The sequence below is a fragment of the Limanda limanda genome, chromosome 2, assembly GCF_963576545.1.
Source record: "Limanda limanda chromosome 2, fLimLim1.1, whole genome shotgun sequence".
Taxonomy (NCBI): Eukaryota; Metazoa; Chordata; class Actinopteri; order Pleuronectiformes; family Pleuronectidae; genus Limanda; species Limanda limanda.
This window is the reverse complement of record NC_083637.1, coordinates 2,919,141-2,941,640: the sequence shown is the minus strand read 5'-3', so window position 1 is coordinate 2,941,640 and position 22,500 is coordinate 2,919,141. Positions and strand designations below refer to the sequence as shown.

The 22,500-nt window shown below is 43.4% G+C and overlaps 1 protein-coding gene across 1 annotated transcript in view; it reads left to right on the top strand.

Annotated features, from left to right (window-relative positions):
- cacna1ab (calcium channel, voltage-dependent, P/Q type, alpha 1A subunit, b) overlaps positions 1-22,500 on the top strand; it is a 115,492-nt gene that overhangs the window by 1,740 nt on the left and 91,252 nt on the right. The window contains exons 2-3 of the mRNA XM_061087939.1: positions 21,188-21,293; positions 21,918-22,057. Of these exons, the coding sequence (XP_060943922.1) occupies positions 21,188-21,293; positions 21,918-22,057 (246 nt within the window). The remainder of the gene's footprint in view (positions 1-21,187; positions 21,294-21,917; positions 22,058-22,500) is intronic.

Sequence of the window (22,500 nt, the reverse complement as noted above, 5' to 3'; positions counted from 1 at the left end):
AGGCTTAAGCACCATGCAACCAGAAGGGAGAGGAAATGACTCTCCTGCTCCGTCTCTCTAATTACTACTGACCATATATGGGCGGCCGGTGGCCAGGCAGCGGAAAAAGCGGTAATTGTTGGGACGGCTACAACCTGGTTTTTACATCTTGTTCTTAACGATGTCATCTAACTGACAAAACGGCAATATTCACACAATAATTCAGATCATTATAGGCCGACGTTGTTTAGTTCTTCTTCACGTCCGGAAGAACTGACTCCTCATGTGAGTGTCCGTTGGGACAGTGTCTCGAAAAACGCACATCGTCATCAAGTTGACGACAAAATGATGAAAGTTCCATCTCCACTGACGAGCAGCAGACTCGTATAACTTCCCAATTGAGCTACAACCAGGTTCATCACTTCTTTAGGTCCCTGGAAACATTTATGTCCATTGTTGATTTCACTGTTTGCAGCACGTTTCTGTATTTGAACGTGTTGTGGATTCAAATTGAAGACGTTTTCTCTTTCCATGTGTCGAGCTCTCTCGGCCGCCGTGGTCACGTGATGAGGGACATAGAACATCTCATTGCATCATTTAAAAAATAATCTTTTATCACTGGATCAAATCGATATATATCACAATTAAATTTGTTTAAACTTCAGCAACGATTGGGCTTCTCATATTTATGCAACACAAAAAACACAACTTGTCTCTCCCCAGAGGTGCAGCTCAGTCAAAGAGGGCGAACGAGCACTTCTTCGATGCTGTGCACGTCCACGGGCCCGACTGGATCTGTAACGTGTCCCTGGTGTTAGACCCCGAGGCCGGGGGGGCAGCCCAAGTGGGGCTCGCTCGGTTTGTTCCGTCGATGACGAGGCGCTGAGAGAATCTTCCACAGCAGCAGTGTCTTGTTTCTTTTTACAAACACACACACACACTCTCTCTCTCTTTGACTCCATCAGATTTTATTCATCGCTTTCTCTCTCATCTATTGCAAACAAGGAAGTAGAGCTCAACCACAGGGGTCTGGAAGTAAAGGTTCATTTCATTTTTGAGTTAAGATTTTGATTATCGGCCATATTGTTGATCACCAGGTAATAATTCCTTTTTTATCCCGATCCAGAAAAGTTGTCATCGGTGAGGAGGTTGTTGTGGGTGCTTGACTTTTGAGAGATTGAGACTGAAACAAAGGATTCATTCAGGATTTTGAGAAGAGCCTCATCGATATAAACGTTTGATGCTTATACCAAAAAAAAGTTCTGTTACGATATATCAGATAATCTGTTAGACACTGAATCCAAAGATGTCATCGTCAAAACCTGATGATGGAGAAATAAGGTTTGATACCTCAAAACATTTCTTATGAATAATTATAAATAAAAGAAAACATGTTTCACATCAATCAATCAATTAGTCAATTTTATTTGTATAGCCCATATTCACAAATCACAGTTTGTCTCACAGGGCTTTAACAAGGTGCGACATCCTCTGTTCTTCATACAAGAAAACATAAACAGGGATAGAATATGTCTGTTATGTTTATACTTAATATTCAGTATAAATATCTTTGTAACTTATATACCAAAATGTCCTATTTTATTGAAAATAAGTGATCAGAATGTAATTATGTTTCTTAAAAACACATTTGCTAACACGTACATGAGCGTATTTTAGTGAAAGCTTTAACATTTATTTAAAATACTGTTATTTGTCCAATATGAGCAGTTATAGTGCCTCACAGATCCAGAATCAGCAGAGTCCAACAGAAACTCGTTCAAGAGTTTATTGCATAAATATGTGGAGCTGCAGAACGTCCACTTCCTGAAGTGAAGCTGCCATCTGCACCGAGCCAGGTTGTGTTGGTTGGCAGGAACTGTGGCTTCTTCCACCAGAGACCCAGAGGACTTCATTATACCTCCCTCTCCTCTCCTTCCTCCATCTCTCCCTCCCTCTCTCTCTCTCTCTCTCTCTCTCTCTCTCGCTCTCCTTTTTATCTTCTCTCCTCCACTGCACTTCTCCCCCTGCCTTCCTGCTTTAAATCTCCTGTCCTCCATCTTCTCTCTCCCTCCACATCTTTCTGGTTTTGTTTACCATTTTGTCTTTACTCATCCGTGACTTTTCTTGTGAGTCGTCAGTGGTTGGATGGTAGTGACGGGAGTTGTGTGATGAGCTGAAGGACGCTCAGGAGAATCAGATGTCAGTTATCCAGACTCTTGATTCTAGAGAAACGTTCATGTCTGTAAACGAGACGGAATCAGGAAGAAAAACACGAGAGGCGAGAAAACGCAGCTGGATTCTTGAATATTTATCTAATACGATGATTTGTTTGTTGTTTATCAGAAAGTGTTGTTTTAGGTGAAAATTGATATATGAGTTCCTCAGCTAATCACAACAAACAGGAAGGACACACACACACACACACACACACACACACACACACACACACACACACACACACACACACACACACACACACACACACAGCTAGGTGCTTTGGAGCTGGTGGATCCGTTCAGATCAGTCATGGCTGACAAAGGCTCACAGTGTGTGTGTGGGTGTGTGGTTGGGGGGAGGTGATACTGTAACACCTGTTCAGCAGGATCACTTACCTCAGGGGGCTCTGATGCATCCCTTCACACACACACACACACACACACACACACACACACACATACACACACACACACACACAGTCAGTGCAGCCCAGTGGTTGGCAGAAAAAAAATGCCATTTGGGACGTTCATGCTTCAGTGTACAATCTCTCTCTCTCTCTCTCTCTCTCTCTCTCTCTCTCTCTCTCTCTCTCTCTCTCTCTCTCTCTCCTTCTGTCTGTCTCTTTAATCTGCACAATCTGCTTTAGTTTGACTTTATTCTTCTGTTTGCCTCATAGATAGATAGATGGATACTTTATTAATCCCGAGGGAAATTTAGATGACACCTGGTCAACACAAATTTAACATTTACTTCAGATTCTTGACAAATCATCAAAACAAAACGATACATTTTCTAAAAGGTGTTTTTCCGAAAACTTCCTGTTGAAGACGAACTTTCCTCTCTGACTCGATGCAGAGTATCATGTTAGTACTTATACATGAAGAGTACATCCACACTAAAGACGGATATCATCAGAGATTTCGGAGCCAAGCATTTCTTGTTAAAGACGACTCAAACATATTAACATACATGTACGCAGTATACTCAGGGTATATAGTATACACTTTTATATAGTATACATATAGTATAAACACTGAGTATACTACCATCTCCCGCCTTACTTACAACATCCTGACAGACACACCAGCTCCATAGTAAAGGTTGTTTTGACAGAGTTTTACTCCAGACATGTGATCCTCACAATGTGTGTGTCTGGATCTCACTGTGGTGAAATGTGATGCCCCTGCTGTGCTGTCCTCAGCTCTGTGTGTGTGTGTGTGTGTGTGTGTGTGTGTGTGTGTGTGTGTGTGTGTGTGTGTGTGTGTGTGTGTGTGTGTGTGTGTGTGTGTGTGTGTGTGTGTGTGTGTGTGTTGCATGTTGTATGCAGCTGTGTGTTCGATGAGGTCAAGCTGGGGCCAATCATCAGGACAAATGAATAGAGAGACATTGATTTGAAGAAGAAGAAGAAGAAGAAGACTTGAGAGGTGTTGTTAGTTGAGTAGTGTAAAGAGGAAGGTGAGAGATAATGATCCATCACTGATATTGTTTGTATGAAAGTTTAAATGTTATCACCCGTGACTTCTGTTCTCACACTGAACCAAACGGAGCAGAACCACTTCATTCCATTTTTGTTGTGAATGAATAGTTTGTAGAATACAGGCAGGAAAGGTGAGGAGGATGAGGTTGAACGGGACGAAGAGAACTGCACAGAGGTGGAGAGAGAGAGAGAGAGAGAGAGAGAGACAGAAAGAGAGAGACAGAGAGAAAGGGAAGGTGGAGATGAAAATGTGGAGAAAAGAAGAGAATTAGAGAGCGGTAGAGGTGGAGAGCCATAGTGTTTTCCCCTCATGTTGAGTCACTGATCTACATTCAATCTGCACTATGTGAATTATTGATTGGCCTTTAGCGAGCCTGTGTGTTGTGTGTACGTGTGTGTGTGTGTGTGTGTGTGTGTGTGTGTGTGTATGTGTGTGTGTGTGTGTGTGTAGTGCTGAGATGCTTTTGCTGAAAAGCCCAGTGGTGGGGTTTTTTCATTTTTATTCTATTGACAGAGCGAGAGAGGTAGAATAGGGAGAATGGCACCGATTTGCACACGCATTACATACACACCTACACACACATACACACACACACACACACACACACACACACACACACACGTACTCGTCCATTGACACACACCGACCTGCAGGTGTCCATAAACACACAAACACACACACACGTAATACTTTATTCATTCAGCCACGGGCACATTTGCATTTTTCTGGTCAGGACACACTTACACACACTTACACACACTTACAGACTCACACACACACACAACCTTGGAGGCTGATATCTAAATACCAGCAGGGAGGAGACACTCTAAACCAACACCCCCCCCCCTGTTTCATCAGCCTGACGGTTTCTTCTCCTTCAGGAGGTTTAGTTTGGAACTTTCCTTTTCTCTCAGAATCTGAACTCGTCAGGAGATCGATGTATTAGCCGGCGTTGTTTGTGTATGTGGGTGAGTTTCTATATTTGCAGACTGTCTCATCTCCTGTTCTCTCTCGTCTGCGTCTCCGGTGTCCAACACACGTCTTAGTCATCTTCTGGAAATACATTCTTCGTTTCATATTTATGCTCAAAACCATGTTTGTAGCTGGAAGAGAACGGTGGTCAGTTATTGGTTTCCTCGGAGCCGAAACATTTGTTCCATCTTTTGGAAAAACATGAAGCATGCAGGCCGTGTTTTGTTTATTAAAGCTGTTTTCTGTCTTCTCCAGTTTGAGGTAAAAACTAGAAACTAGAGCTGAGTTTAATGTGAACTACACACATGTGGGGATGTTTCTGTTGCTATTTCAGTTCCGAGCTCAGGCACTGAAGTCTGTGGTGTGATTCTGTTCTGTAGGAACCGGCTCGTCCGGCACCAGACTTTGTTTTCCAACGCTAAAGAAAACTGGAAACCTCTTTTCAACAAAGTGGATTTTATCCCAAGCAGATGAGAGTTTTCATAGGTTTTAAAAGTAGACCTCAACATTTCCTTCAGAGTGGACACACAGCCACAGCTTCTCGTTCTGTTGGATCATCAGCAGACTGATCTCTGTCAGTTTGTGTAATCTGCTGATTGAATTCAAAGCGACTCTGGGGCGTGAGTGGAGATATGTGCTCTACTGAACTAAATCTACTTATTTGTGTGTCGACAACTGAAATTATTAGATGATTGACTATTAATAATTTTGCTTATTGATCCTCCAATCAAAAATTATACTATAAATTCATATATATTGATCTGTTGCACCATTATAATCCAATAATCTTCAGGTTTTTGGCTTCAGGTTGAGCAACATCAGCTATTATCTCACCTTGGGCTTGATTAAATATTATTCTTTTTAAAATACAGTCTCGTAGGATTTGAACCAGCAACCTTACATGTAAAAATGTCTGCATCGAGGGGCCACCCCCCCCCCCCATCCTTCCATACCGATCTGCCTCTAATGGTTATTTTGCCAAAGTAATGAATGCTGGTGTCGGGAAATGATCACCTTAATGATCGTAATTATTGTAATTGAGCTGCAGTGGAACATTATTGGAGGTTCCAGAGAGATGAGGAGAGGAGTGGTGGGGGTGGAGGGGGTGGGGGGGGGGGTTGTTGGGGTTGGGTGAGGACAGGAGGAGAAGAAGGAGAAGAACAGAGTATTACAACCAAATAAAAGAGCGAGATATCGACGCTCTCGACTCTGGCTTCATCTCTTCTTCTCCTCTCTCGCCTCCTCCCTCCTCTTCTGCCTCATGTCTTCTTTCCTCCGTCGTTCCTCTGCAGTGTGGAGAGCAGACCGCAGCGAGAGAGAGAGGGAGGAGAGAGAGAGAGAGAGAGAGGCTGAGGAGAGAGCAGCGGTGGAGGAGTGGAGGGGAAAGAAGGGAGAAGGAGAGAGGAATGAAGGAGAAGTGACAGGCGCGGTGTGCGTTTGATCTGCGCTGGTTTCCTCCTCCTCCTCCTCCTCCCCCCCCCCACTGCAGCTCAGAGCGCCTCTCCCCAGAAACACAGGCCAAGTGCAGACATCTGTGTGTGTGTGTGTGTGTGAGTGTGTGTGTCTAGGTACGAGTGTGTGTTCTTGGTGTTCGTGTGTGTGTGTGCTTGTGGAGCGAGTGTATTTCAAAAGCTAATTTGAAGCTTGGTTTTGTTTTGCAGTGCGGTCCCCAGCTGCTGTTGGCTTTTCTATTCTTCCATTACCCATCATTCCTTGCTGTGGCTAAGTGGTGGAATAGGAGTGCGATTGTGTTTTCAAAATAAAACACCTATGTCCTCCTATCTTTCTATCTTCCATCTTTCTATCTGTTTATCCATCCGTCCATCCATGATCTTTGCTCATGGTGCAGTTGTTGCAGTGACACTTTGAAGAAGATGTAGTTCACATGTGCTGCGTTCACATCACCAGATTATTACATTTAATAACTGCAGTTGTTCTAGATATACAGTATCTGCGAGTGTTCATACTCACGAAGACTTAATTTCCACGAGCAGCGAGTCGGTGAATCCACCCGATGTCGATGGTAAAGTTACGATTTATGTTATGGTAGAAACAAGTAAGCTTGTAGTAAATGGATTATTTAAGGAGAAACTCTTCAGTTTAGTCTGAACCTGAATATCAGGTGTGAAAAGTTCCTCAGGACAAAGATATGAAGCGTGTTCAGACTCTCAGGAGAGAAACCCTTCTAAATATTTGAGGCTTTAATGATCACGGAAATCAGAACCTCACTTGAGTCGTCGTCTCCAAAATCACGTCAACGTGTCCTTGGACCAAAGGTGAGAAAACTAACACACAAAACTGCAACACAAACAGAGAGAAAGACTTCATCTTCTCCTCATTAAGCTTTAATCTACAGGAAGTAAAAGTTTGCTGGCAGGTGATTGGTCAGCGCTGAGCCCGGCTGAGTCCGGTCCAGCTGCACAATCAGCAGCCTGTCAATCAGCCTGTCAGCCAGTGTGTCACTTGGCCGAACCGGCGGATTGGCCCTGTCACTCCGAGGGGGGCGGGGCCTGGGGTCAGCACGGCGTGTCAATCAACGGGCGGCCGAGGCAGAGATGCTGAGGAGGATGAGTGGAGCTGTGACACTTTAATTAGCTAAAGGCTGGTTGGGGCTCTCAGGGTGGATTTGATGGTGTGTGATGGGGTCAGATCAATACATTGATTTGTCAATATCCTGCAGGTTTTGGCTTTTAGTTAAATAGTCGGACGTGTTGTTGTTTCCCTCTGACCAAAAAGAAAGAGCTGCTCAGTGTCACTCTGCAGATATTCAGAACTTGTCGTCTTGTCCGTCATTACCTCCACCAAGGCTGTTGTGGTTTGATTTGTTTGTCTGTTTCTAAACAAAAGTTACCGGACCCATCACCATGACACTGGTGGACGGAGGTGATGTGGATCAGAGAAGAAGCTTCTAAACGTCGGTGTCGATCCGAGTGAAACGGAAGCTTCCAGGAACCTCATCACTTTATTGAGCTTTGTGACGTTGAGGTTCAGATCTAAATTAAAATTCATGAGCTCTAGTTTGAAATGAAGCCACTTTTCTGTAAAGAAGCCTTGTGTTTCTTCTCTTGGTTGATTTTATGGAGTTTCGCTTAATTAAGACCTAAAGATAGATGTTGTTGTTTGTTGTTCTTTACCAGTTGGAATTAATTCATTTGTGATTTGGGCTATAAAAGGAAAACCGGTTTGACTTTGTGTTTAAGATACTTTGCTAGAAATGATGGCAAATGTCATGAAAACAAGACCTAAACACTTTCTTAATAAATTAAATAAGTGGGTCACTCTGTCACCAGGAAATTCTAACTTTATAAACAAATAAAGAAATCTAGGTTCAGATTAGTTATAGTGTCCTGTGATTGGCCTCAAATATTTCCACGTAAGATCGTGGTAATCTATCTCCATCAGTCTGATCCGAAGTGGGAGGGAACCTGAAAGAGAACGGGAGGAGAAAATGGAGGAGGGAGTGTTTTCACTATCGGCAGCTGTTTGTCAGCCACGCCTCCTCCTCGTGACCCCGGCCTGTGACCTCCGAGGTCGTCCTCAGGGGACGGAGACGTCAAACTAACCGTCCGTCTGACCTCATCAACCACAAACACAAAACAAGTCAATTTGTCTCCTCGTCCTCTGGGTATCGTCCTGATTCGTTAACTTATTGATGTTTTATGAGCCTAACGTAGAATCCACGATGTTATGTCGAACCAGTAAAGAAACTGATGATATCCAGAGATGTAACTTGAACCATGTCTCTGAGTTCCATGTAAAGAGATCCTGTGTGAGAGCGTATATCTGTGTGTTGAATCTGAGCCACAGTCTGGTGGACTGGGTTGTCTCAGCAGTTTGTCTCCTCACTCTGACTCTTATCTCAGTCCATCAGCAGGACGCCCACATTAGCCGGGGTCGCCCGAGTCAATCCCGGCCTCAGATCTCGGGGTCACAGGTCGTGTGTTTGAACCAGAGAGGACGAGATGTCAATGTCATTAGGTATCCCAGGGCCCGTCCAATCACAGCGCTGCTCAGCGGGATTACTGTGGCGAGGACAGATAGAGGAGAGGACGTGTTTAACCGGGGACGGATAAGATGTCTCATTTTGCTGCAGAACAGCATTTCTATATATTCCTAAAATATCCAATATATAAATAAAATCTTTTAAAGATTCTTGCCTCACGTGCTCCTTCAGCTGGGATCATGTTTCTGCTCTTTCCTCTGAGAACGATTCCTCTGGTTTTAACGGTAACAACAGTTTGGATCGTGATCGAGCTTCAGCTGGACCAGGGATGTTGTTGCCATGACAACTGTGCCGTATTCCCGGCGGACAGTCGTATCTTATGGGATGGCGTGTTCTACGTCTTCCTTGTGCTTAAACCAATATTCTGAAGAGTAAACACACATGACTGTAGAAAGAGATGGACGAAGCGGTTCCACGTCCTCCCAGTGTGAAGTATCTCAGCCAACCACCAGGGGGCGATCAAGATGAACTTGTTTTTTCTTACGGAGCTGTCGTGTCGTCCATCTTTATTTACAGTCATTGGGGGGGAAAGTGTAAAAGTTGCAATAAGGTCAACATTTAAATTATTTTAAGATTTGTGATATTTAAGAAAGTAAAGAGTTTGTTTCTGGTTTCGATAAATCACATCAATCAATATTTAGATTTTACAGAATTACACATTTTTGTTTAGTTCTTCACTTCACTCATTACAGTGTGATTTCTTACTGAAGACGCTGGTATGAAAACCTGGAAGAAACCCACCCTGGATTTTAACCATGGTGGTCCTGAGTGTGTGTGTGTGTGTGTACAGTGTGTAAAGTGTGTTTATGTGTGTGAGAGAGAAGTGTGTGGTTGTAAAAATACCAAGAGAGAATGTGTTAGGAGAAGGTGGAGAAAAAAAACAGACAGAGGAGAGGACATAATTATAATTACAGTCTTTAATCCTCTGGACACACACACTCACACACTCTCACACACACTGGGTGAGCTTTTAATTAACTATTGGGCGACAGGGGACTCTGGTACTGGGCTAATTATTTGAGCCACACATCCCTTCACTCGTCTCCGGCTCCGAAACGCTTCCACAGAGGCAGACAGGTATCCCTCTCTCCCGGCTCACCTGGTGATCGGGAGGTTTTTTTGCGTAAGGAGATGAGCGCGCTCTCGAATCCCTTGAAGCCAAAGTCAAAATTATCGGGATCTACGAGCGAGCGGAAGTCGGGTTTCTTTCTTTCTTTCTTTTCAGACTTATCTGCAGTGTAATGCGGATTTAGTGTTGAAGGAGAACAAGGAGTCACCGGCTGTCGTCTCCTTATTAAAGTTTTTAAGTTTGCCGGACGTTAACCGTGACCTCAGCTCGGAGCTCGAGAGAAACACGATTTAAAACACAATAAAAACCAGATAACGTAAACGCACAATTACACTGTACATGAACTAAATGAAATCCACCACAGCAGAAATCCTATGAAACGATGGCATCAGGGGCAGAATTAGCCACCTGGGAAACGATGGTAGACATATTTGTTAATACTTTGGTGTGTAGGATTTAGTGACATCTAGTGGTGAAGTGTCATGTTGCAGCTGAGCAGCACTTCACCTCACCTTCCTCTTTTACAGACATGATTAAGGAACCTGTGGAAACCTGCAGTTGTCATAAAAACTCAAAAGGTTTTCATCTAAATCTTACTCACTGAACCTTTAACCTTCCAACAGTGTTTCCTTCTGATTACTTTATTACCGATTGTTAGCTCTGGCCTTCGAATCTCAAACGTAACTCGTAGATCTGCTATTCAGGCTCACAGAGAAAATACTCCAACATAAATCTAACATAAGATTTACCTAATTATATAATTTATACCCATCAGATGCAGCAGCTATTTTATACCTGATAGGAACGAGTTTACAAATACGTTTTGCGGCATTTGTTATCGGAGGATTTCAATTTGTAACAAACTTCACGATCTCAGCTAAAAGTGTTCGATGACATTTTACCTTCCACGTCATATTCATGAACTTTAAGGTCATTAATAATTAATATGAAAACATCAAATATCCGTTTTCATGTGTGTAGTTTTTACTAGTCTGATTGTGTGTACATAACTGTGTGTGTGTAGGTGTGTGTGTGTGTGTGGCGTTGGAAGCGTCAGTCAGGTGGATGCAGTCTGTTTCTAAATCAGATCTCTGTGTGATTCACTGGGTTGATGAGTCACCACAGCAGCACGAGCACAACACACACACACACCCTATATGTGATATTGTGTGTGTGTGTGTGTGTGTGTGTGTGTGTGTCTGCTCGTGCTAAATAACGGGATAGTGCTCCGCTGTGCCGATGTGATTCGGTGACTAATGCAGAAGCTGCTGATGTCATGCGTTTGCTTCCCCTCGCTGCTGAACTCCTCATTTCCTGGACATTCATCCTTCATCAGCCAATCACCTTGCAGAGCCGTGCGCTTGCAGACGCGTGCACGTGAACAATCATGATCTATAGAGCAGATTCAGGCAGTACAATATACAGGATATTAGCTATTGACATAACATGACGAGTTGCTTTTATTTAAGGAAGCATGATGAACGAGGGAGGGCAGGAGGCTTCCTGGAGGAAGGGATGAACGAGTGGAGGAAGGGATGAAGCGGTGAAATCAGACGAGTAACAGTCTCCGTACTACGACCAGTCACGTGCGTCCGCGTTGTGTAACCACTAAAGAGAGACGGCATCGATCACCGGCTCAGACACACACACGGAGCCGAGGTCTACACATGTCACAGGATTGAATACAGATCAAGAGAAAAGTGCTCGAAGGCAGAAATTCACTTTATCAGCCAAAGCTCCATTGACTCTGTTTACAGGAACTCACATAATCCAGCTGTTGAGCTCATTCTCCTAAAAAACTACAAAGGGCTTACGGTTGTACTCACCCCCCCCCGACATGAACGCCACAGAGCCCAGCGCGACAAACATCCCCAACATGTTGTGGTAATAAGTATGAGCATCGTTCAGGTTTTAATCGTTTTCTTTTTTTCTACTATTACCAACTCATTTCATCTCCTGCCGTTTGAGGAACGACCAAACGATTGTCGGTTCCCGGAGAGTTTTGTTTTGTCATTTTCTGCAAAATATCGTGTTCAGAGACAAAGATTTTGGACGTTAAGTGTCCAACATTTTTCTAACATACAAGCGTCTCAGCTGAAGTAATGAAGAGGCGACTGAAATCCTTCGGTTACGATCGGGAAAAGCTTCCCCGTTAAGAAGAACTCCAGAATTTAACATTTGAAACCTTTAAATATGAAGAATTCACCTTCTTCTTCTCCTGGCGTCCATGTTTTTTCTCCTCTTTATTTTTTATAATTTATTTTTAAAGAAACAAAGATACAATGAACATACATACATAAAACAAAACAAAACAAACAAAAAGAAAGAAAAACACTTTTTGGTCACCTATACATTTTTACAGATGGTACACTGATGATGATAAATGTCAATTCATATAGTAACAGGTCAGTGATGATCATGTGAGGTTAAAAACACAATCCATTTTTGCCAATACTGCAGATATTTGTCAAATCGTACATTCAGTGAAAAAAACATTCTCTCCATATTTTGAATATCAGTTACAGTATCTATCCAGTCAGTCTCTGTTGGAGGTTCAGCCTGTAGCCATTTTCGTGTTACAGCTTTCTTGCTGGCTGCTAATAGTATTTTTAACAAATATTTGTCTTGCACCGGGTGAGCTGCGATATTGCCCAAATAAACTGTAGACAAGGAACAGTCAAATCCATCTCCAAAAACAGTCCGTATTACTTGTGTTACCACCTGCCAGTTTTATCTCCTCTTTTGTTATATGACTAGCAAACATCTGCAGAACCCTGAGAGCTGCTGCCGAGCTGCGTGTGTCTGATTTAAGGTTGTCATGCCCACGTGCAGTTGTGCGTTTGTTGTAAACGTGCACACAGGCACTCTGGCCGTGTGCATCATCTTTTTATGGGCAAGGTGTGAGCTTGTGTGCGTGCATGTTTGTGTGTGTTTACATGAGTGTGTGAGTGGGTGTGCAAGTGACACGGGAGGAGGGGATGTTTAGATTTGTGGCTAAGGTGAACGTGTGTGAGTGTGTGTGTGTGTGTGTGTGTGTGTGTGTGTGTGAGAGAAGACAGACTAGTCGGCCATCAGTTCTCTTGACAGTTTTACGGCTGCTGAGCTAGCAGGACGCTGTGGGATGTTAGTTAGCCCACCTCTTCACACATCAGACCTGTGTGTGTGTGTGTGTGTGTGTGTGTGTGTGTGTGTGTGTGTGTGTGTGTGTGTGTGTGTGTGTGTGTGCTGCTCATTGCTCTGACTACAGCTCCATTGACATTCAATTGGACCTCATTGACTTTGACCTGCAGCCCTGAACATGCATATACTCAGTGTATGTGTGTATGTGTGTGTGTGTGTGTGTGTGTGTTGGTGTGTGAGTCAGTACAATGTTTAAAATTACACCCCTGTCTGTCTGTTTATTTTAGTAAATGTCGGGATGGTCAAGAGAGAAAGTTATATTACATTTTGCAGAAGATCCACTTAAAGGGACAAATGAAGGTTTTTCATTAACGTTGCAAGACAAAGTTATTTTAAAAAGTTTCTCAAACCTCTGCTCGGGTCCAACAGTCTTCGTATGAAACCACATTTGAATCTGTTTTGATCAAAATGCACACACTCAGAAAAATCAGTCCTCAAAATCATTAAAGTGGTGTAAATATCAAACACGTCCGATATCGAAATGTTAAAGAAAAACGATAAAAACAAATAAAATCACATGATGGAGACACTGGATGTTTCTCTAAGCTTTGCCCTCCTCATGTGTTATAAAGGTTATTTGTGAATATGTTAAAAACGCCTCCGTAGGAAATTAAGTGTTTCAGTTATTAATTATCGACCAGATTATGAGCAGAATTTGTCCTTTGATCTGAACTAAAACAAAACACTTCATCAACTTCATCAACAAACACCGGATGATGTCAGAAGTTCTTCTCATTCAGCTTCTCCTGCTCAGAGTCCACTTGGTGTTTTCTTCTTTAGCTGGTGGCTCTGACAAACACACACACACACACACACACACACACACACACACACACACACAAACACACACACAAACACAGACCCACACACACACAGACACATACACAGAGACACACACACACACACACACACAGACACACACACACACCGCTTCATGCACATCTCCATTTTTCTTCTGCTGAAGCAGCTGCGGCATGTGTGCGAACGTGTGTGTGTCTGTGTGTGTGTGTGTGTGTGTGTGTCTGTGTGTGTGTCTGTGTGTGTGTGTGTGTGTGTGTGTGTGTGTGTGTCTGTGTGTGTGTCTGTGTGTGTGTGTGTGTGTGTGTGTGTGTGTGTGTGTGTGTGTGTGTGTGTGTGTGTGTGTCTGTGTGTGTGTAACCTACTTTTATGGAGCCCACTCACTCAGAATGATAAAAAATGCTGCAATTCTCCCTCCTCTCTCTCCTTCTTTCTCCTCCTCCCTTTATCCTCCTCTCTCCTTCCGTCTCTCTTCCTTCTCCTCTTCACCTCCTTTCCTCTTCCCATGTTGCGCATCTGACTCCCTCCCTCCCTCACTCCCGTCCTAGCTCCCTCTTTCCTTCACCTCCTTCTTCCCTCCTTCTATCCTCCATCGCCCTCCATCTTTGCTTCCATCTCTTCCTCCATGGCTGCATTCTCTTCATTCTTCCTCCTCTTTCACTACTTTATGTATTTTCTGCTCTCAGCCTCCATCCATCATCTTCTCTCTTTTTACATACTCTCCTGCTTCATCACCTTTTTTTTTTAATGTCTTCCATGCTACTCCATCTCTCTATCTTTCCTTCATTCTTTCACCTGCTGGTTTCATGCCTTTATTTTCTTCCTCTTTTTATTGCCTCTCTTCTTCAGCTATCTCTCCATTATCTCTCTCCTTCTCTCTTCCTCACCTTGTTACTGCTTCCACTCTTTCCGCCATTTATTTCTCCCTCTTGTTGATCTTCACCTTCTTTTTCTTTTCTCTTCTTCTTCTTCTCCTTCCTTTCTCTGCCTCTTTTCTTCGCCAAATTTCACTTCTTCCACTCCTCCTTGCATCCTCACTTGATCTCTTTCTTTCTTTCTACTTACCTCTTCTCTCCTTCTTTTCCTTCCCTCACTCTATTTCCACCTCTGTCCTGGTGAAGAGATGCTGACGCTGTTGCCTTTGGCCCGGCTGAGTTAAAGATGGAGGAAGTGAGAGGGAGGGAAAGCGAACAAAGGAGACGGAGGGCGAGATGGAAAGGAACGGTAGAGGACTATCTTCCGGCACAAGTGGTCCAGATTAAGATGGAAGAGAACGAGGCCATGACTCAGGATGGCGTGAGAAAGAGAGGGAGGGATGATGAAGAGGGAAAGATGGAGGAGAGATGTGAGGCCGTTGGCTGGAGGAGGTTTGAAGTGGAAGATGTCTAGTTTTTTTTTTTTATGAAAGATTCAGGATGAAGGATTTAGGCAGTTTTGAAAATGTAAATCTTTTGTTGGATTCAAGGTCTGATGCTAAAATTCAGATGATGACAATAATAATAGTTTAGATAGATCATGAAGAAGGTTTTCAATTTCAATATGTAGAGTTAGAATATAACTGTTAATCAGTTATTATATTATTTTTTAAGATATTTGAGTATTAATATGGTTCAGCTGTCCTTAAATTGACCGCTGCACCTCAGTACCTTATTTTGAAGGCGTGCTGAAACCAATGTGCCTTACAATTAACCCCAAACTTTTATTTTGAAAGGTTTTATAGTTTCCGCCTCTTGATTTCGTCGTTTAACTCTTATTGTACAAGTTGGACAAAGAACCAAGTCGACTCTAAGTTTTACTGAATTGCTTTTTTCGAACTTCAGCCCACGTCCGGCTTTCTGGAAATATAATTTGGTGTTGAAGTATCTCTCAGCCACGGATTTTAACCTCAACCTTTTCATTGTTATTTGATATTTTATTGCATTTTGTTGGAAGCGTTCTCGTGTTTTTAGACCAAAAATCTTGACAAAAAATGTGACTGACACTGTGACCAGTTGGAGGAAATAAACAAGAAGCCTCAAAATAAGAAACTTTTTTGTCCTCCTCTGCCTCTGGTGCATTTACCAGGCTCTGAGTTTGAATAATTCAGAGGACGAGTGAATTTTTAAAATAGAGCAGGACTCCACATGATGGCCGACCCACAGAAGAAGCTGCTGCAGCTCGGTCACCTGCTGGAGTTCAAAGCAGCAGCCGAGACGCTTTCATGTGTTTTGTGTTGATCTCAACCTGTGATGTCATGAGGTTCTCGTTTTACTGCACGTTGCATTTTTACACTTTTAGTTTTTCATTATTTTTTCTCTGTCTATTCACATTTCAGCTTCATTACATATTTTTCTTCTTTCAAAACGATTGTTTGGAAACTATTAACTAAACACAGGTTAAAGTAGAAAAGATTTGTGAGGATAAACAGTTCAGGAGAGTTTTCTGAACTTAAATAAGGCCACAGATGTACTGCATTACTTCCCACCTTTGTGTGTGTGTGTGTGTGTGTGTGTGTGTGTGTGCGTGTGTGTGTGTGTGTGTGTGTGTGTGTGTGTGTACACAGCTGTCACACCCAAGAGATGAGACAGTTTCCTTGAGTTGCATCATGGAAGATGCTGCAAGTGTTACTGAGTTTATGCACGTGTGTTTGTGTGTGAATAATTTGTTTGTGTACTTATGCATGCTTGTGTGTGTGTGTGTGTGAGAGAGTGCTATTATTTGTGTCACTCACTTGTGTATTTGTGTTTTGGTCCAATGGTTTAGCACAGCAAGAAAAGAGAAAGTTTTGGAATGTCTGTGTGTGTGTGTCTGTGTGTGTGTTTGTGTCTGTGTGGGTGTTTGTGTGTGTGTGTTTGTGTGTGATTGTGCACAAAAAAACAAGCTTCTTCCACAAATGAATAAGAGCTGGGGTAAGAGAGCGAGCGAGACACGCACCCTTTTATCTTTCACATGTCTATATATAGCGGTTCATGGAGGAGAAGAGTGGAGCAGGATGGGAAGGAGGGAGCGAGGGAGCGAGGGCAAGCGGAGGTAGAGGTGGAGAGGAGAGGATGGAGAGACGGCAAGATGGCTGAGCAGGAACGGAGATGGAGGAGAGATTTGGGGTGGGGAGTGTTCAACCTGCTGAGGCCGTCTGCTGGAGCCGGGAGACGGAGGGAGCAGATGGACGGATAGATGACAGAGGGAGGTAGAGAGAAGATGGAGAGAGGAAGAGGTAGAAAGGGAGAGAAAGAGTCTTTTAACATGTTGGCAAACTCTATATATATATATATGTGAAATACTTGTATGTCAAAACCGACAGCAGATCTGTTGAAAGAACATAATTCAACAAATGACAAAACAGCTTCTTTACTTTACGTCAAACTTTACTAGAAAAATGGCTCAACGTCAAAATCATTGAGCAGAATTATCTCTAGACAAGGTGCAGTCTGGTCTATTCAAAAGGAACCAAAGAGAGGTGATTAGTAATTTTTCCTTGTGAACTTCTTTCAAACTAATAATAAGCTCAAGACGCTTGAAAAGTGATTCCATGTTGGATCCTTCCTGGAGAAGATTCGTGTTTCTGCCACGACCTCCGCTGGCGTGGCGTGTTTTATACGTGGCCACGCCCTGGTGTGATGTATCTCTGCACTAAAACACAGCGTGAGGTGACGTAGGACGCAGGGCGGAGCCGATCGGAGCGTCACACACACACAGTAACTGGACTGGGTGGAGTTACTCGTTAATTCACATGACAGCAGCTTCACCTTCTCTCCCACTGAATCTGTGAAGGTCTAAAACAAACTAATCCTCATTTAGCTTTTCGGTCTCAACGAGTGAATTTACTTTCAGACCCAGCGGAGTCCACATCGCTCTGATGTATGATCGTGTTCTCACCTGTTTCCTGCTATTTCTCAGGCAGCAGCAGGGAGGAGGAGGAGGAGGAGGAGGAGGAGGAGGAGGAGGAGGAGGGAGGGCTGCTTGCGTCACTCCCATAAAGGAACCGACTCTTGCTGAGTCGAGTGCTACACACTTTCATTTATTTGATAAAGCTTCATTTGGTGTGATTTAAAATCTCCCCCTCATCAGGCCCGGCTCCCCTAAAGCACAGCCTCAGCGCCACGGCAAAACGCCTCATCAGCTGAAAACACAAACACACTCGGCTGAACACACACACACGCGCACACACACACGCACACACGCACACTGGTACACAAGGACATTTTTCACAGGATGACTTAGACGGAGGCAGATTGGAGAAGGTGTGGGTGGTTGTGTGGAGGTTTGGGCTCTGAGTGTGTGGACAGAGGAGGATTCTTTTTAAACACTGAGTTTGTTATGCTCCATCACGGAGGAACCCTCTCTCTCACAGCAGGTGCACACATGTCAGCTCACATGCACCGGGTCAGGTGACTGGAGAGGTTGAGCGACCAAAGGAACTTGTGTTGCAGCTGTGAATAGTTTGTGTGACGGTGGAAGTAAAGCAAACAGCTTGAGAAACCTAGAAGTATAATGTGTAGAAATGATAAGGATCTGTTTGCAGAAATCAGACGTAATTTTTCAACTGTGTAATCACCTTATATTTAAAATATAGTGTTCTTGCTCTGTGAGAATGTTTCCAAGGACACAGCCACGTCTCTACAGTCGACCTGAACCGACAAACAGAGATGGTACTTCACATTTGCACATTGCTGGAGTAACTTGAATTTGACAAGGAGATCGTTATTCAGAGTTGGCTTAACCTTAATTACACATAATGACATATTGAACCGGGTATTGTGAGATGCATAAGATACCAATGCATACGGGCAATGTGGACATGGAGTTTTCTGGAAGTACAGTGAACAAAGCCTGAAGCCTACAGAAGTCTGTGCTTGTTTCAAAATCGTATTTTTTTTAAATCAAGATTTTCCGAATCAGGTTGTCACCAGACTTCTGTTGAATGATTCTGAATCTTAATCCATCAATGTAGCGCAGGGTATCACTTCAGTGTATGTGGATACTGAGGTGTAGGAGAGATTTCATTTACAATTTATTTTCTGTGAAAACTGCATAGTTGAAAACTCAATCATAAAAATATTCAGCCATTTTGGAATTTTGCCTGAAAATGGAGCATATGCAAACATACCACTTGTCTCTCGCTCTGTAATCGGTTGATGCACTTGCTAGCAGAATCTGTGTGTGTGTGTGTGTGTGTGTGTGTGTGTGTGTGTGTGTGTGTGTGTGTGTGTGTGTGTGTGTGAGAGAGAGCGTGCATGTGTTCAGTCTGTTTGCATACATGCTTTTGTTTGTGTGTTTGTGATTAATTGTTTGCTTTGAGTAGCCGCCTGCAGTGGGAAGAAGAGATAAGAGTGAAGGAAGAGGAGAGAGAGAGAGTGTGTGTGTGTGTTTGTGTGTGTGTGTGTGTGTGTGTGTGTGTGTGTGTGTGTGAGTGAGGTCAGTGTGTTTGGCAGGGCCTGCTTGCGGCCATCAGAAAGCCATTTTAATTAACGAAAGAGGAACACGCACATTTTTGCAGAGCTCACCAATATTATTGCTGCCAAAAATTTCTGCTCTCTAATTGTTTCCGATTCGCTCAATCTCTCTTTCTCTCTTTCTTTCTCTCTCACAAAGAAAAACAGAAGTGGGAGAAAATGAGGAGAAAAGAAAGGAGGAGGCCAGGGAGGGAGGGATGAGGAGAGAAAGAGGAGGAGGACGATAAAATTAAAAAAAGAAGCATAGAAAATGAAAGAAGCAGAGACGAGAGAAAGAGAAATCAATGAAGCTGAAGAAAAACTGAAAAGGAAACAGACACAAAGGGAAATGGAAACTAGCAGGAAGAGAGAAGGGAGAGAAAGAGGAGAAAAGAGGGAGAGATCCCGACAGATATAGAAAGAGACGGCAGCCACACACACACACACACACACACACACACACACACACAGAGGGAGTGCTAACTCGTACTTTCAGCAGGTTGTTAGCCCAGCAGAGTGTGTGTCTGCTGAATAATGCATGGTGTGGCCGGCTAGCATGTAGTACACACACACACACACACACACACACACACACACACACACACTGGGCTGCGTAAGGTTTCTGTAAATTGATTTGCAACAAAATCCAGCAAATGTATCATAGCATAGTTACCTGCAGTGATTTGAAAATAAAAGAAAAAGTAATGTAGTGTAACAGGAGAGTAGATGAGATTGAAAGCTGATCCTGCAATAAGAATAATATAAATAATAAAAGTATGTTATTGGAGGATATAGAAACAGGTGTCATGGTCTCCACTGTGCCGACTCATTATCTATATGACAAACTGCCCTTATATGGTCGCACTCAGGATCCGGATGCATTTCGCAATAACTGGGGCAGAAGGCAAAGTTTCCAGCACAATCTAAGAGGAGAGATCTTCATGCAGCTGGTTCTCCGCCTGTTTCCACCAGTGTGTCGAGCACAAGTAGATGTGTGTGTGTGTGTGTGTGTGTGTGTGTGTGTGTGTGTGTGTGTGTGTGTGTGTGTGTGTGTGTGTGTGTGTGTGTGTGTGTGTGTGTGTTGCTTCTGCCAGTCAGCGTGTGCTGTGCAGTTCAGCGTCTTCTTGTTAGTGCGTCTCCTCGGACTGACCTGTCTGATCCTTTCACATCAGCCAGCAGCCACACACACACACACACACACACACACACACACACACACAGGACCGCCCAGTGTCGATGTCAATGTTGCGTCTGGTAAACACGACAATAGACACGTACACACACACACACACACATGCAGGCTAACAGGATAATGACTGGCCAATTAGGCACAGGCTTGATCTGTCTGAATGTATCCAGTCATCTTAGCCCCTCCAGCGGCTATTACTCAGGCATGGACACACACACACACACACACACACACACACACACACACACACACACACACACACACACACACACACACACACACACACACACCACATACAAACAGAGTGGACTGGATGGAGCGCTGTGAAAAGCTGGCTGCTCCACCACATGACCTCTGTGAGTCAGACTGTGTGTGTGTGTGTGTGTGTGTGTGTGTGTGTGTGTGTGTGTGTGTGTGTGTGTGAGTGTGTGAGTGTGTGTAGGCATTTTATTCTTATGTTCTGTGATAAACTGGTGATAAAAACAGTTTAAATTTAAAAATGTGAGTCATTGCTTCTTCTGTTTCTGATCTGGACCGATGCAGGAGTTGTGATGTATTTTGTGAGTCTGAATATTGAAGAACCTCCAGTGAACTTAGTGTTTAACTAACTGTTGTGTGTTTGCTTCACTGCAAACACACAACCTGAGGCTGATGGGAGGAAGTGAGTTGTGCGATCTCTACCTCACATCGAAATGCAACTCATTTTAACTAAAGGGATCCGGCCTGAACCATAACTCAGAATCCAGTGGACATAATATTCAATTTAAGAACAGTTGTTTGCTGTTATTGGTGTGTGTGTGTGTGTGTGTGTGTGTGTGTGTGTGTGTGTGTTTGTGTGTGTGTGTGTGTGTGTCCATGTGCTACTTGTTGCTGCCTTAACTCCAGCTCCACTCCGTTTGAATGGATGATCCTCACGACCATCATCGCAAACTGCATCGTCCTGGCTCTGGAGCAGCATCTTCCTGATGGAGACAAGACGCCTCTGTCTGAACGACTGGTAACACACACACACACACACACACACACACACACAGGAATATAGTGAATACAAACACACAGACAGCATGTGTACAGATAGAAATAACCACACAAAGCTTTGCTGACACACAGACAAATGTAAACTTTCATACACAGACACAAATTAACAGTAAATGCAAATACACAATCACACATTCTCACGTTTGCTGAAATAACAACAATTGTGTAAATCCTCATATTAGTCTCATATTGTCCACAGTGAGACTTACAAGAGTTTTGGGTTATGAAGCCCAATCTATGAAAAAGAGACAACAACAAGTTGTATTTTTCTGATTTTTAACCTGAAATTGTCTCAGTTTTATTTGAAATCTTGCTTTTGGAAAGAGGCTCTGTTCTGATTGGCCGAATGACAAAAATCACCTTGTTCTCCGGCCTCCAGTCTGAAGCAGGAAGTAAGAGGCGTAAGATTAGATTGTGAAAGTTTTTGGTGCTTAAACCACAATAAAGGTGTAAATTACGCAACCTTTAAAAAAAAAGAAATGACATATATTGGATTGATTATGTTTCAGAAAAGACAATTTGAGGTCTTAAGTAAAACTGTCTGTCGATTCCGAGTCGTTGACACGTTGTTCTGCTCTCGCAGGAGGAGACGGAGCCCTACTTCATCGCCATCTTCTGTTTCGAGTCGGGGATCAAGATCCTGGCTCTGGGCTTTGCGTTACACAAAGGCTCGTACCTGAGGAACGGCTGGAACGTCATGGACTTCGTGGTCGTCCTCACCGGGTGAGTCACATTCCTCACTGTACCCCAACCCCCCGATATCACTTTGATTTCAACTTCTATGTCGTCCTTTCATTTGTTTTCTGTCTCGAAGCTCAGTTTGCTTCCTCCCAGTTTTTAAATCTATGTCCATATTTGTTGTTTATTGTCCTGTTTGCTTGTCGCCGTGGTGATGCCTCGTGTGCATCGTTCACAATGTGAAGGAGAATCTCCTCCGGTAGTCGGGACTTTATTGACGCTTGTGTCAACTGTTTGTTTTCATCCTTGACTCTGGTGGAGGAAGCCGTCAAACAAATCGCTGAAAAGGTGTGTGTCTGTCTGTGTGTGTGTGTGCCGACATGTTTGTGTATTTTCCCAGTTTGAAGTGGCGACCCTTGTGTGTGTGTGTGTGAGATCTAAATATGGCTGCCTGAGTGAGAGAGGGGGATGGTGGTGATGGTAACAAG